The sequence below is a fragment of the Prionailurus viverrinus genome, chromosome B4 (genome assembly GCF_022837055.1).
Source record: "Prionailurus viverrinus isolate Anna chromosome B4, UM_Priviv_1.0, whole genome shotgun sequence".
Taxonomy (NCBI): Eukaryota; Metazoa; Chordata; class Mammalia; order Carnivora; family Felidae; genus Prionailurus; species Prionailurus viverrinus.
Genome location: NC_062567.1, coordinates 63,505,360 through 63,520,422, shown reverse-complemented (window position 1 = coordinate 63,520,422; position 15,063 = coordinate 63,505,360). Strand labels below are relative to the sequence as shown.

The 15,063-nt window shown below is 33.4% G+C and overlaps 1 protein-coding gene and 1 long non-coding RNA gene across 2 annotated transcripts in view; one reads left to right on the top strand and one right to left on the bottom strand.

The window, feature by feature from the left end:
* LOC125170103 (uncharacterized) overlaps positions 1 to 15,063 on the bottom strand; it is a 420,734-nt gene that overhangs the window by 169,910 nt on the left and 235,761 nt on the right. The gene's annotated exons all lie outside the window — the stretch shown is intronic.
* Positions 1 to 15,063, top strand: part of CPNE8 (copine 8) — a 232,516-nt gene that overhangs the window by 175,246 nt on the left and 42,207 nt on the right. Inside the window, exons 14-15 of the mRNA XM_047866283.1 lie at positions 4,212 to 4,258; positions 10,809 to 10,990. Coding sequence (XP_047722239.1) covers positions 4,212 to 4,258; positions 10,809 to 10,990 — 229 coding nt within the window. The remainder of the gene's footprint in view (positions 1 to 4,211; positions 4,259 to 10,808; positions 10,991 to 15,063) is intronic.

Here is a 15,063-nt window from a genome sequence, read left to right as displayed (position 1 = left end):
ACCTGCATTTGTCAAGATTAACTTTAAAATGGAGGATGGCAACAGTTCATCTTTCATATTGATAATGTTCGGTTTGTGTAGCTGAACAGAAGTTGAAATTGGGAAGAAAATAAAACGGTCCTTCTGCACACCCCCATCACAGTTGTTGTTTCTCAATAACAAATTCATAATGACAGTTGTAGAAAAGTTGTCCAAGATAGTATTACTGTGTGTGTGTGTGTGTGTGCATGCACATGCACACAGATGCATGCATATGTGTCGTTTTCTTTGACATACATATATATGCTTGTTTTCTATGGATCTTTGCTGTGCTGGTTAAATCTTCCCGTCTTGACATCTGATTTGTCATTTACAGCTTTTGGAAAGGTGGCAGAGTAAAATAAGGACATTTTTCCAAGTATATATTTTAGCAGTACTAGGACATATGCATTGAGAAGTCTTATGAGATGTTACTACTAACTCATGAAATTTGGCAGGCATGCCTTTATTTATACTCTATAATATAATACTCCTATCCAGGTTTCTTGAAATTCTGTTCCTTCTTGTCTGCTTCTAAAATGCAAAATGACAGCTGAAGTAACGCTTCCTAAGCAGAATGTTTCAAGGATTTGTATGTGATCATTTTATGAATATTCTGCCAGGAGTCATCTTGTGCGACTTCGGATGTTTTACTTTGACGCTGATTGATTTTTTTTTTTTCCAACATTAGGCTTCATGCAATACTAAAGAATGAAAAAGGATAACAGGATTACTGGTGCAGATGTTTTGTTTGGTTTACTTTTATGACACAATTCATTTATCAAAGTCCTCAAGAAATCTGTCTTAGAGCTTAAAGTTATAGTATTGCTAGCAACTTTCTTTAAAATTTTATAAATTAATATTTCCAAAATACATAGAATATAACACTTGGTATAGCAAATATACATTATAATATGAATGGAAACTTGGGAATCCTGGAAATAAATAAGCTGTTATCCACAGTAAATGCACAGTTGAGTTTTAGGTTATGCTGTTGATTATGAATTCTATGATAAACTGCTGTGCTATTTTTGTCATTTTTTTAATAGTAAAAGCTACAATAGTAAATAAACTCTAGGAATTCAAGGATAGTTTTTGGTTTGCTCCTGTTTTCTTAACATAGTGCTTGGCAATCAGAAGATGCTCTATGAATGTTGAATTGTAGTTTTTTAAATGAATAAACCCAAATGGTATGATAAGAGGCTCCCTCTCTCTTTTTTCCTTCCTTCTTTTCTTTCTTTCTTTCCTTCCTTCCTTTCTTTTTTTTTTTTTTAAGTTTTCTCTTCTTTTTTTTTAATACCTCATTATTTTGGGGCTACCTAACTGGCTTGCTTTTGTAATTTAGTTTATTTAGCTAGCTAGAGGTTTTGTTAGCTAGAGGTTTCAGTCAGGTAGTTTAATAATAAATATCTACTCTTTTTTTATTCTTATATACAGTATAGTTCTTTAATAGTCATGCCTTTTCCTTATAGTTTTGCTAGGCACAGCTTTGGCTTTGAAAGGACCATTGTATCTCTGATTACTGAATTTTTTTTTAAATCTGCAACTAATGCTTCTGAGAAGTGGGAGGTTATGCTACACATCCTGGGCTCTCCTGGAGAGCAGATTAGAAGCAAGCATAAAATGAATGCATTCGATCACCCAATAAATACAGTGAGGTTCCAATATTGGCAAAGCATTGTGCAGACAGTGTTACAAGAGACAGTTGAATCAAGACAAGGTGTCTGTCCTTACAACCTAAGGGAGATTGAACCAAAGAATCAACTCCTAAACTGCCCTTTATAATGTGCTAAAATATATGTTCTTGAAACTCAGAGTTATTTTTCATTTCTAAAGAGGTGTCATTTGAAAAAAATAACATAAAAAGATATTTATACTGATAATTTTGTGATTTATATATTTAACAACATACTTGGTAGATGAGCTAATTTGCCCAAGCACGAGAATGTGCCCTGGCATTCTTATCATAAGGATACTTGTATAGGATCATTTTTGTTTGTAACATAATAATCACTATCTTTTTTTTTTCAACGTTTATTTATTTTTGGGACAGAGAGAGACAGAGCATGAACGGGGGAGGGGCAGAGAGAGAGGGAGACACAGAATCGGAAACAGGCTCCAGGCTCTGAGCCATCAGCCCAGAGCCTGACGCGGGGCTCGAACTCACAGACCGCGAGATCGTGACCTGGCTGAAGTCGGATGCTTAACCGACTGCGCCACCCAGGCGCCCCAATAATCACTATCTTTTATTGTGTTATTATAGTCAAGCAGTTTATAAATATCTAATTGTAGAAACAGAGTAGTATGTATAGAGTTTATGAATGTGGTCTTTGAAGTTAGATGTGAATTCAGATTTCAATACTGGCATTTATTACTTGTGTCAAAAATTATGAAGTTTGTGAGCATAGAATCCTTGTCTGTAAAAGGAGAATAATGGTGTCTTTTAAAAAATATTATGAAATTAGTTGATATAAGCTATGTAAAAGCACATTTTATATGCTTATAGTATATAATGTATATCTGTAATCCACATTATATATATATACACACATATAAATATATAGAGATATAATATTTCATTTAGTTTTTCTGTTAGTCCTTGCTATTATTGCGTGCCAGGCACCTGACCTCTGAGGGTTTTGAAACATGACTAATGTCAGCAACTGGGTTGCTGGAATTGAAACCCTGTTCTTTCAGATGCAAAAGCTGCACCTTTCTAATACACCATACTACCCTCTATTAACACCATACTACCCTGTATTACAGTCACTTCTCTCCCTTGCACCAGAATGACAAAGCAATGTGCTGATGGTGACTGTTCTTTTCAGTTCCTCAAAGGGATTTATTATCTCAAAATGTTCTCCCAGATGTCTCAAAAATACTCTTTTTCTAAAAGTTTTTAACTCCTTTTGGTTCATACGGGTTAGTGTCATGCTCCAAATTAGCCTATATTCTTAGCCTATAAACCTAATTTCTACTGCAAAAAAATTGCTTATAGCTATAAAGAGAATCTATATTAGTTTTTATTAAATGCAAAGCACAAAAGGTTGTTCATTCCTTAGGAAAAAAAAATGTGGAGTATGTTTCAGTACCTGAATAGTCTAGGGATTTGGAAGCTGAATTTGTAGAAAAAGAAGGAAATATTACTATAATTTATACTCAGAGAACCACAAGGGACCCTATGCTGTAGTACCCATCATCATCATCAACCTCATCACCATCGTCATCATTATATTCGTCATCATCAACACCATTTAAATAGCAGTTCCAAACTTTGAAGTATTTAATGAGTTGTGCAATATGTCAAAAGTAATTTGTCTCTAAAAATAAGGTGATTTATAGCACTCATGTTTTCAAATGGCTTACTTTTTATATTAAATTATTTTTTAAATTAGGTGTGATTGTGTGTTATCCAAGTAATCATCTCATTGTTGCTTATTTGTGGGTTTTTTTCCCCTTGTTTGTTAAGAAAGGGGTAGAATTACATACAGAAAGAGTCAGAGATGTGTATCCAAAAGAGTGAATTTTTTTATGAAAATGCTACCTTTTAGGTTTCTATCAGAAAAAAAAGGAAAGAAAACAGAACTAACCCAGTAAAATAATTTTGGGGAACTGTGCTGAAAATTTAAACTATATATAACCAATATCATCTGTATAAATATTTATCTATGTCTATAAATTCACACACAGAGGAATACTGATCAGGATCTGAAATGCTTCATTTATGAAGAAAGCAGAAGAAAGTCCTGTGTGTTCAGATTGTGGAAAGAATTGGTTTAGGAATGATATTATTAGAGATGATTTCAGCTGTGCCATACTTTTAAGGGCATAATAATTCAACAATGATTGCAAGATGGTTTTAAAAGCAAATTGATAGTAAATGCTGGCATTGGAGACTGGCAAATCGTTATTTGCAGTTTGACTTCTTTATTATACAACCCTCACTTAGTTATTGTGTTCCCAAATAGGAGTTATTTTTATTCCTGACACTTGTTTTCATATTTTACAGCTGTATGATTGTAAAGGTGTTTTGCCACGCTTTTACCTTTTAAAACTGCCTATCTTGATGCTATCCGGTATATACTGTATTTTAAGAAACTTAATGATGCTAAAAAAAAAATAACACAAATGGAAGTCAAACTCTTTTATGAGATTATTTCATTATTAATGATTCTTGTTTACTTATATTCTAGAACGCAAATCAATTTCACAGTGGCTATTGATTTTACAGCATCAAATGGTGAGTATTCTGACTATCCACTAGTAAAAAATATTAGCAATTAATTGAAAGATAGTTATTTTCATGAGTTTAGATATTTGATTCCTACATTTATATCCTTCTGAACTGTTGTTTCATATAAAATTCAGGTAGTTTTTCCTTTCTTTTTACTATTATGAAATAGTTCAGGTATACAAATGACTAAAGGGAATGCAAAAAAAAAGCCTAATAGTCCCATTCAAATTTATTAAATATTAAAGTATTATAATTTTTATTTCACATATTTTTTTTTAAAAATTCAGATCTAGTTAAGCCCATGGTGTGCTCTGTCCCACTCCTTCCTTCATCTTGATACATAACTATACTGTTGAAGTGTGTTGAATTATCCTCATTTTATAGTACCTTAAGTACCTGTACTTTATGCAACTCTCTTTGTTTTTACTTGACTATTTATTTTTAAAAATTACTCATGTTAACATATTTACATTTAATTTAGAGGGAGTGTCATGTAATACCCCATTATAGATATTCATAAGAGAGTCAGCTTTTTAAATCTTATTTTGAAGTAACTTTTTCTGAAACAGAACAATCATTTGAAATGAGTGATTATGTATCCTAATAACTTAAATCTCATTATTTAACTTTTACCAGAATTTGCCATCAATTTATATTTATCTAGTTTTTCCCCCTAAATTACTTATTGTGCTTATGGCTCTCACATTATATTCCCTTTACCTCACATTTCTCTCAGTGACTCACATTTCACAAAATAGTAGAATTTTCACGTAAGAAAGAACCTTAGAGATCACTTACTCCAATCATCCTCTTATATAAATGAGGAAACTCATATTCATAAAATCATTTTACTAAATACATCTTGGCTTGTTAGTACTAGAATTAAGAACAGAGATGAGACCAAAATCTAATTGAACTCACCTTTGATTAAATATTAAGTTTATTCTTCAACACTATGATTTCAAGTTAATTATTTTTATTCATGTATTTTATTTAGTAAAACATGGAACATAGAATAAAACAAAGTCTAAATGATTTAAAACACTACTTTTATTCACTAATGAACATTAGCACAACTAGAAGAGCAAGAATCTATTGAATAGGAAGACACAAGCTACTGAAACTGACTTAAAAAGACATAGACAATCTGAATAGACCTATAATGAGAGACGGAATTTGTAATAAAAAAAAATACCCTCAAAGTTTATCAGGGTCCATGTCCATATAAGCTTTACTGGTGAATTCTACCAAATATTTAAAGAAGAGTTGCCATCAATTCTTCACAAACTCTTACAAAAAATAGAAAAGGAGAGAATACTTCCCAACTGATTCTATGAGGTTAGTATTACCTTGATATCAAAACTAGACAAAGAAAAGAAAAGAAAAACTAAACAAAACTCAACAAAACACTACCAAACTGAATCCACCAACATATTAAGAAAATTATATATCCTAAGAAAGTAAAATTTATCTCAGGAATACAAGGTTGGCTTAGGATTCAAAAAGCAAATAACATACCATGTCAATAGAAGAAAATGGAAAAATCACATCATTCTCTCAATTGGTGCAGAAAAGAGCATTTGGCCAGGTCCAACATATTTTCATGATAAAAACACTTAACAAACTAGGAATTGAAATTGACTTACTAACCTTATGAAGGGAAAATATGAAAAACCCGTACCTAGCATAGCTTAATGCTTCCCCCTAAAATGAGGAATAGGGCAAGGATGACTGCTTCTGCCACTTCTGTTCAGCATTCTACTGGAAGTTGTAGTCATGGCAATCAGGCAAGATGAAATAAAAAAAAATCCAGGTTGGAAAGGAAGAAGTAAAACTATTTCTATTTGCAGGTGACATAGACTTGTGTACAAAAACCCTAAGGAATCAATTCACTAAAAATCTATTAGAACTAAGAAATGAACTTAGCAAGATGGAAAAATAAAAGATCAATATATAAAAACCTGGTCTTTTTCTATGTATTTCCAATGAAGAGTCTGAAAATGAAATTATGAAAAGTCTATTGACAGTAGTATCAAAAGTAATGCAATACTTAGGAAAAATTTAACAAAGTGAGTGCAAAGTTTATACTCTAGAAACTATACTCTGAAAAAAATTATTGAAATAAATTAAAGATCTAAATAAATAGAAAAATATACAGTTTTCATGGATTGAAAAACTCAACTGTTAAGAGGACATTTCCCAAAGCAATCAACAGATACCATGCAATCTCAGTCAAAACCTGAAAGGCCTTTTTTGAATAAATGGATGATTCAAAAATTCATATCGAAGTTCAAGGGACACAGAAGAGCCAAAGCAGACATGAAAAGAGAGAACAGAGTAGGAATGTTCATACTTCCCGTTTTTGAAACTTACTGCAAAGCAACAGTAATCAAGACAGCATGATGCTGGTATAAAGATAGATATATAGTTCCATGAAGTTGAATGGCGATTCCAGGGATAAACCCATGAGACTAAGGTTAACTGATTTGAGAAAGGTGTCAAGACAATTCAATAGGGGAAAGAATAAATGGTCTTTTTAACAAACAGTGCTGGGACAACAGGGTAGCCACATGCAAATGATTGAAGTTCGACCTTTCTCTCACATCAAAAACAAAATTAACACAAACTAGATCAAAGACTTAAATGTAAAGGCTAAAAGTATAAACTATTGGAAGGAAACATAGGGATACACCTTCATGATCTTGGATTTGACAGCTGATTCTTAAATGACATTAAAACACAAGTAACAAAAGAAAAAAAATTAAGTTGAACTCCATCAGAATAAAAACTCTTTTATTCTTCATAGGATACTATTAAGTAAGTGAAAAGACAAACCCCAGAATGTGAGCAAATATTAGCAAATCATACATCTCATAGGGGATTTGTATCTAGAACATATAAAGAACTCTTATAATTCAATAAAAAGACAAATAACCCACTTTAAAAATGGGCAAAGGATCTAAATGACCTTTCTCCATAAAAGATGTACCCATGATCGTTAAGCACATGAAAGGATACTGAGTAAACTTAGGCATCAGGAAATGCAAATCAAAACTATAATGAGATAATATTTCACACCCACTAGAATGGCTATAATCCAGGCATAATGAGTGTTGATGAGGATGTGGAGAAATTGGAAGCCTCATGCACTGTGTGTGAGAATGTAAAATGGTGCAGCCACCTTGGAAAATACATTGGCAGTTTTTCAAGTTGTTAAACATACAGTAACCATACGACCCAGAAATTTCACCCCTAGATGAATACACAAGAAAGATGAAAACATATGTCCACACAAAACCTTGTACACAAAAGATTATAGCAGCATAATAGCCATAATGTGGAAACAGTCCAAATATTCATCAACTAATAAATGGTTTTCAAAATGTGGTATATTCATATAGGAGAATACTATTCAAGAATAAACAGGAATGAAATATGAAGTGCTGATACATAGTAGGACATAAGTGAACCTCAAAATCATCATGCTAAGTGAAAGACGCTAGTCACAAAACGCTGATACATAGTAGGACATAAGTGAACCTTGAAATCATCATGCTAAGTGAAAGAAGCTAGTCACAAAACACTACATATTAATCTATCTATATATAATGTCCAGAATAAGCAAATTAATAGAAACAGAAAGTAGATTAATCATTGTTTAGAGCTGGGCTGGATGGAATGATAAGGGAGCAATAGTGAATAGGTACAGTGTTTCTTTTTGAGGTAATAAAAATGTTCTAAAATCAGAGTGATGGTTGTAATTATCTGTGAATATATTAAAAATCATTGAATTGTACATTTCAAATGGCTGAACTGTAAATTATGTGAATTATATATCAATAAAACTTCCTTAACAAGAATGTATTCAAGTGTGATTTTTTTATAAATGTATAATGTAACTCTAAAACAAAATCAAATATAAGTTTCATTATATCCAGTGTTTAAAGTATTACAAAATCCTTAAGTATAGAGTTCTAGCTATGAATAAACATTATGGAATCTGACTGCCTAGATTTACATTTGAATTTTATCAATTTTTACTATGCCAGTAGGTGTAAGTTATTTAATCTGAAAAATGGGTACAATAAAATAGTACCCATGTTATAGGTTTGTTGAAGGACTTACCTTGAAGTAAGGTGTTCAATACATGTTAAATTCCCTGCTATCATAATTATTATTCATGTAACTCGGGCCCCAATGTTATCAACCTACCACAAGTTCATTTTCATATGCATTGTTGCAGATACAGAGATAATACAAACATGGTCCCAGATTCAAAGAATGGACAATTTGGCAAATTTTTAATTGCCAGATTTTGTGGTGTAGAACACAAGAGTCATTTGAGTAGGAGAGAAAAGACTGTGTTGGAATAAACAAGGAAGGTTGTCTGGTGCAAATAAAACATAAGCTGCAGAGAATGAAGTGAATTTCAGGACAAGGTGGCAATTGAGAGGCAGAGATAGGAAGGGAGATATCATTAGTGATACAGTGAAGAGACTGGTCTGACACAGATGCCGGAAAGAAGTGACGTCCTTGCATGAGTGGGATCCAGCCCTGCTCTGCATGATAGGCGAAGATGTTTAGACATGCTAGGGTATGAGTGGTATTTGCATTTTAATTTTAAGTTATGATTTTCTTAATGAGATAGAATTAGTCGCCTTATTATAGCCAATAGGTAACAACTGTTCTTATATTTGAGAGTTGTGTTAGATAACCACTTAGTCAAGTAATGATATTGCTCCCCTGTGGCTCCAGTGGGCTTTTGACCAAGTGCAAAATTCTAATTTTAGAATAAAGTGTCAATGAAAAATTGCACCAGACAATTTAAATGGGCAAGGAAGACATTTATCAAGACTATTGACATAGAGGAAAGTCTACTGGAGGTCGAGTCTACTGGGATATAGGAAAAAATTGAACTCAACTCCTCTAAAACAAAAGGTGGGAGGGATTTTAAGTGCTTCTGTGATCTAATGGAAAAGTACTGAGGGATCTTACAGGGGTCATTGGTCTGTTTGCTAGTCAGCACTTATTGAAGCTAGGCTCCTACCTTCCCAAACAGACTAGGAGATTGGAGTGCTCTCTTTCTCCATGATTACATTTCAAAGGGATGTCTCCAGGTCCTAGAGAAAGACATCCCTGGGTAGTAGAAGATTTACATCTCAAAGGTGCAGAGAAAGAATTTATAATTGCAAGTTTTGTAAAGCAAATGCTCTAAGAAAAGGAAGGTCAGGGTCTATATTTATGAAGAACTCTTTCCAAAGTTTAGTCAAATCGAGAGGAATGAATGTTAAGGCTATTTGGTCAGAAGATACTTTTTCAGAAATTTTGTCATGTGGGACCAGCCCTTGAATGCGGGTAATCCTTTGGAAATACAATTGCATTTATGTAATGCATCATTTTTAGACCAAAAATGTTCTGTGTACAATTATATGTATTATAAACCAAGGGGATATCTCTTTTTAATTTTGTTTCTCTTTAGATCACAAGTGCTGATTATTATTATTATTTTCTTATCAGAAAAGAACTATGCCCTGAGGCTTTCCTTCTTCAGGCAATGTTTTAATGTAGAATTGAGCTTTATGTGCTATTACAAGTCCCATTTAACTTTCCATTTTCACTTAAGAACCTAAGTGGACTTTCAAGCGGCCTTTGTGCTGGTAATTAGGACAACTCAATGTGAATATCAATGTATTTGAGTGGTAGCACGTATATTTCTTTCTGACTCAAATTCATCTCTATTCAAATCCAACACCCGATAGAGTAGAAGTATATTGAAATTTCAGAACCTTGTGGATGACCCAGACAGTAATAACAGTAGCAGTTAAGCCTTACATTTCTATGGCGCTTTGGTATTTTTAATCACTTCACACATAATCTCATTTTGTCCTTCAGTAAACACTGTGGTAGGATTTATTGCAGACATTTTATAGGTGTTGTCTTGAAAATTCTGAGACTGGACTTTGAGCCTTCTGACTCTCAGTTTAATGTATAGTTAGAAACAGTGAATAATTTTTCAAATACAGATATTTAATTAGCTTGAATTTGAAAATCGCTATGCTTTCTTTTCTTTAAGTGATTAAATTGCGATATTTCTCAAATATTCAATTTATGTTTATAACAGAACTTTAGGAAGCTTTGTAATTATTGAAGCCCATTAAATCAGTTGAGTCCTTTAATTATAGGTATAAGGATTCAAGGCAAAGGCACATGATTTTTTAAAAATAAAGATGACAATAAAATCAGTTTAACAAAAGTATTTAAATACTTCTTCTGTAAATGAGATTCAAAAATAGCCTGTGGCATTGACAGTGAGGAATAATTTCTGACAAAATCTGCATATGCTTTGGCATATCTTTGGAAAACTTGCTACATGTCTGTATAATGTAATAACTATTTCTATGTTAATATCCATCCAAAAAGAAACTATTTGACATAGTATGGATGTAGGCAGAAAACATAATTTTAAGTATTTCATTCTGAAATAGACATCAAGAAAAATGTTGTCAAGAAAATGACATCTTTAATCAGTTATGTTTGAAATATTTTTTGTCATCAGGCAACCCTGCCCAGCCCACTTCTCTCCATTACATGAATCCTTACCAACTGAATGCCTATGGAATGGCCTTGAAAGCAGTGGGAGAAATCGTTCAAGATTATGACAGTGATAAAATGTTCCCAGCTCTAGGTTTTGGTGCAAAACTGCCTCCAGATGGAAGGATATCTCATGAATTTGCTTTGGTAAGAGTACATCACAAGGATTTGATCTTTTGAAAAAAATAATATCTTTTAATGTTGGTTCACTACTTATGCTTTAGTCAGTCACGTAGCAACTCTTTTGACTATAGACTCAGCTCAATTTTGCAAAATGATTGATTTAGAAGTGTGATATAATGGAAGAAAAAGACAGTGAAATAGATTAGTAATAAATATATCTATAGTCCATCTGGTTTCAGAGGGTCTAATCTGGTTGTCTATTGCTATATGACGAACTCCTTAAAAGTTAGAGGCATAAACCAACACCATTTCATATACTCATAATTTTGGAGTCAGGAATTTAAGCAGAATACAATAGGAGATGATGTATTTCTTCAAGATGTCTGGGGTCTTAAGTAGGATGCCTTGATTGGCTAGAGGTGGCTGGAATTGTTGACTAGAACCACATATCTGGGCTTCATTCTGGCTGTTGGTTGGATTGCTCAGTTCTTCTCCATATCATGTGTTCTGGGGCCAGCATGTCCCCTAAGATGGCTTCTTTACTCATATCTGATACTCAAGATGACTGAAATAGCTGAGTTGCCTGGACATCTCTCCTTTTTTCAACATATGACCTGCCCATGTGGTTATCATGGACCTCAGCACAGTATGGCCATCTCTTGGTAGTCAGATTTCTTACATGGCAGCCAGCTTCCCCAGAATGAGTATTCTAAAAGGTTGAGGCAGAAACTGCAGGGCTCTCTATACCATAGCATTAGAAATCCCAGAAAGTTGTTTTTGCTAAATTCTCTTAGTCAAGCAAATCACTAAGGCCAGCCAAGTTTCAAAGTAACCTTCACCTCTCAATGGGAGGCTGTCTCAAAGAATGTGTGACTATCTTAATCTACCATGTTCAAATTTAAAGGATTAGTTATGACTAAAATTAATTTCTTTTAATGTGAAGCAATAATTGTGGCTATAATTATGATTTCAATAGAATGGAATAGATATGACTGAAATAAATATTTATCTAGTTAATGTTTACATAGATCTAGTCCATATTTTGTGATTGAAGATAAGCAATGTTGATAATTGAAGATAATGCACTCTGTTTTCCAAATAAACTCCACAAAGATAATGCTTATGCATCCAGTCAGCCTTATTCTCCCTGTACTTTCTGATCAAATAATGGGAAAATCAATATAGGAATGGTTGCCTGTCATTTTGGAAAAACTTTGGCTTTTTCTGTTTAGAAGTGCCTCCCTACCCTCTATACATTTCAGGAGTAAATCCTTGCATCCCCATTATCTTTGTAAGTCTTTGCTGTTTTTATTCATGTTACAGAAGCAATGCATAATCAGAGATTTTTTAGAAGTTCTGCAAGCAAAATAAAAATAATAATACTACCGTTTTTTGAGTAATTACTGGGTGTCAAGCCAAATATTTACAATCATTTTCTTATATGGTCTTCATAAAATTCCTGTGTGGTAGGTATATCATGACTGTCACATTGCATCACTCTAGGAAGTGTCAGTCATATTGAATACAGTTAAAGAGTGTCCCATGTGTTGTGTAATTCAGCTTAGGGTCACAGGAATTAACCAGGATTCCAGAAGACAGGACTTTGAACCCAGATCAGTCTTATTTTAGAATACATGCTCTTTAACTACTACTAAAGCAAATTTTATAACAGTACCTATATGAATCCCACCTCTCAGATATGTGCTTTTTAACACCATGATACAGTATGATTATGATACATACATATGCACACACACACTTCCCGAAGCTTTTGTATGATTAGATTTAAACTTTCTTAAATATCTTTTAAGAGCAGTATTTTTACATTTTTATTTCTATACTTATCCTTGCTTATCTATTCCATTGCCCACACAATTTCAGGAAAGGTTGCTGGAGGCTTTAATTCTTTCTTCCATGAAATAGCCCACATGCCACATTCCCACTGTCATATAAAAATAAATATCTATTGGGATTTTGTTGTGTCTTAGAGAATTAAAATCTCCCAGAAACTTATAAAACCATGAAAATCACTCATGTGATGCTAAGTCTTAAGTGCTTCAGGAAAAAGGTCATGAGCTATTTTAAAGCTTAAGAAAGAGAATAATTATGTTAAACTAAATGGGGCTTATGAATTTTTCCTTTCATACATTTCTTCTCACCCTTGTGTATGTTTTTTTTTCCTTTTATCTCTCTCTCTAAACCTCTCTTTTTCTGCTTTTCCTACTTCCAAATTCTTTCCTCACAACAAAACCGATGCAAATATCTATTGCCACGGAAGGATTTTTTTTATTCTTTGCATCTTAAAAGTTCTTGAACCCAACTCAAATGCTTATAGGATAGAGATCATACCCCTTTAAAGTTATGAAAAGTAGTCCCCCAAATTGAAGATGAAAACAACACTGATGATAGCGCATGAACTTTAACATTACTAACTGATTAATTTTTTCAAAGCACTTTTGTTTTCTTGGGTAAATAAGACAGGTAAGACTTAAGTAGGTCTTCAAAGAGTTAGTATTTGATTTGATTTTTTGCTAAACTATTCTGTTAACTTCATCCTTAACTGTCTCTAGGTGCTGAAATGGCAAATAGAAAAACTGTCCCATATCAATCTAACAACTAATATACTCTGTAATCCTAACAAACCCTCATATTTTCATGGTAAGAATTTGTGATGTATATTCATAAACATTAATCTATTTATCACACTGAGTTCAAGTAATCTTTCAGTTAGCAAGGGAGGCCTTCTTAAAAATTAATCCCTCATTGGTGAGTTTAGGGCTAACACAAATGTTGAAAGTTGAACATAAAAACTTATTTTTTTATGTTTTCTTTGCTGTTAATCTAAAGGGTCGCAGATAAACCCCAGCTTTTTATTTGAAATATGAATAAGAATATATTCATGTATTCCATTGTGGAAAAAGAACAGGGAATGGGAAAAGGAAAGGAAGAATGTGCTGGTACCACCACGTTAGCACAAACGTTGTGAAAAGGAGTCATTGCTCTCCTCCCATTGTGATTTTGATGACTCCTTAAGGTGTTATAACCGAAAATATAATAGCATAATAGTGTGGAACTTTAGAGGAAGTATTTGTAATGGGCATGAGGCCAGTGACCCTTAAAGGAAAGTCTCCTGCAATGATCAATAGAGAAATGGTACACCTGTCCAAGTGATTTTTCATACTAGATCTCGAAAAGTGCTGGCCTACTTTTCACTTATCTTGTCATTTATAGATATCTGCACAATTTAACATGTGTGTGTGTTCTCATCCATCTAGATGCTAACAATTCGGGGCGGCTGGGTGGCTCAGTTGGTTAAGCATCCGACTTTCAGCTCAGGTCATGATCTCATGGTTCATGAATTCGAGCCCTGCATTGGGCTGTGTGCTAACAGCTCAGAGCCTGGAGCCTGTTTCAGATTCTGTTTCCTTCTCTCTGTCTCTCTGCCCCTCCCTGGCTCTCACTGTCGTTCTCTCTCAAAAATAAAAATAAACATTTAAAAAAAATTTTAGATGCTAACAGTTTAACAAGCAAGGGTCTTAACACTGTATGCATAAAATAGAAGCTCAACAGATGTTTATTTATTGAATAAAAGGGAGACTTTCCCCACAGTAAGCAATCTCTGGGCAGCAGCAGATACATTTCAAAGAGTGAAGTAACAACTCCTTAGAGCTTCTGTTCAACATTTTGTCAGCTTGTTAGGCCTGCTGAAAAGTATTATAGGTTCTAGGCAGCAGCAGAGACTATATATAGTCTTCTCTTTTAGAACTGAATCTAAATATTCAGTGCAATCTTTCAGGGAACCAAATGGAGGGGAAAATGGAGAAGGGTCCAATGTCCCTCCCCACACTTAAGTCTGCACTGTGGGAGTAGTGCTCATTTCAAATTCTGCTCTTTATGTGCTATGTGTTCTACAAATTAACATTATTTTATAAATGGAAAAGGTTGTTAATTAAAATGGAAATATAAAATAGGGCATCCACTGCCCCCTTCATTAATAAACAACAAAATTGAATGCACTTATTTTCAAAAATATCCTGTGCTTTTGGGCTAGTTGCACACATGAGCTCATTTTAATTTGTTTTAACAAGTAAAAACTA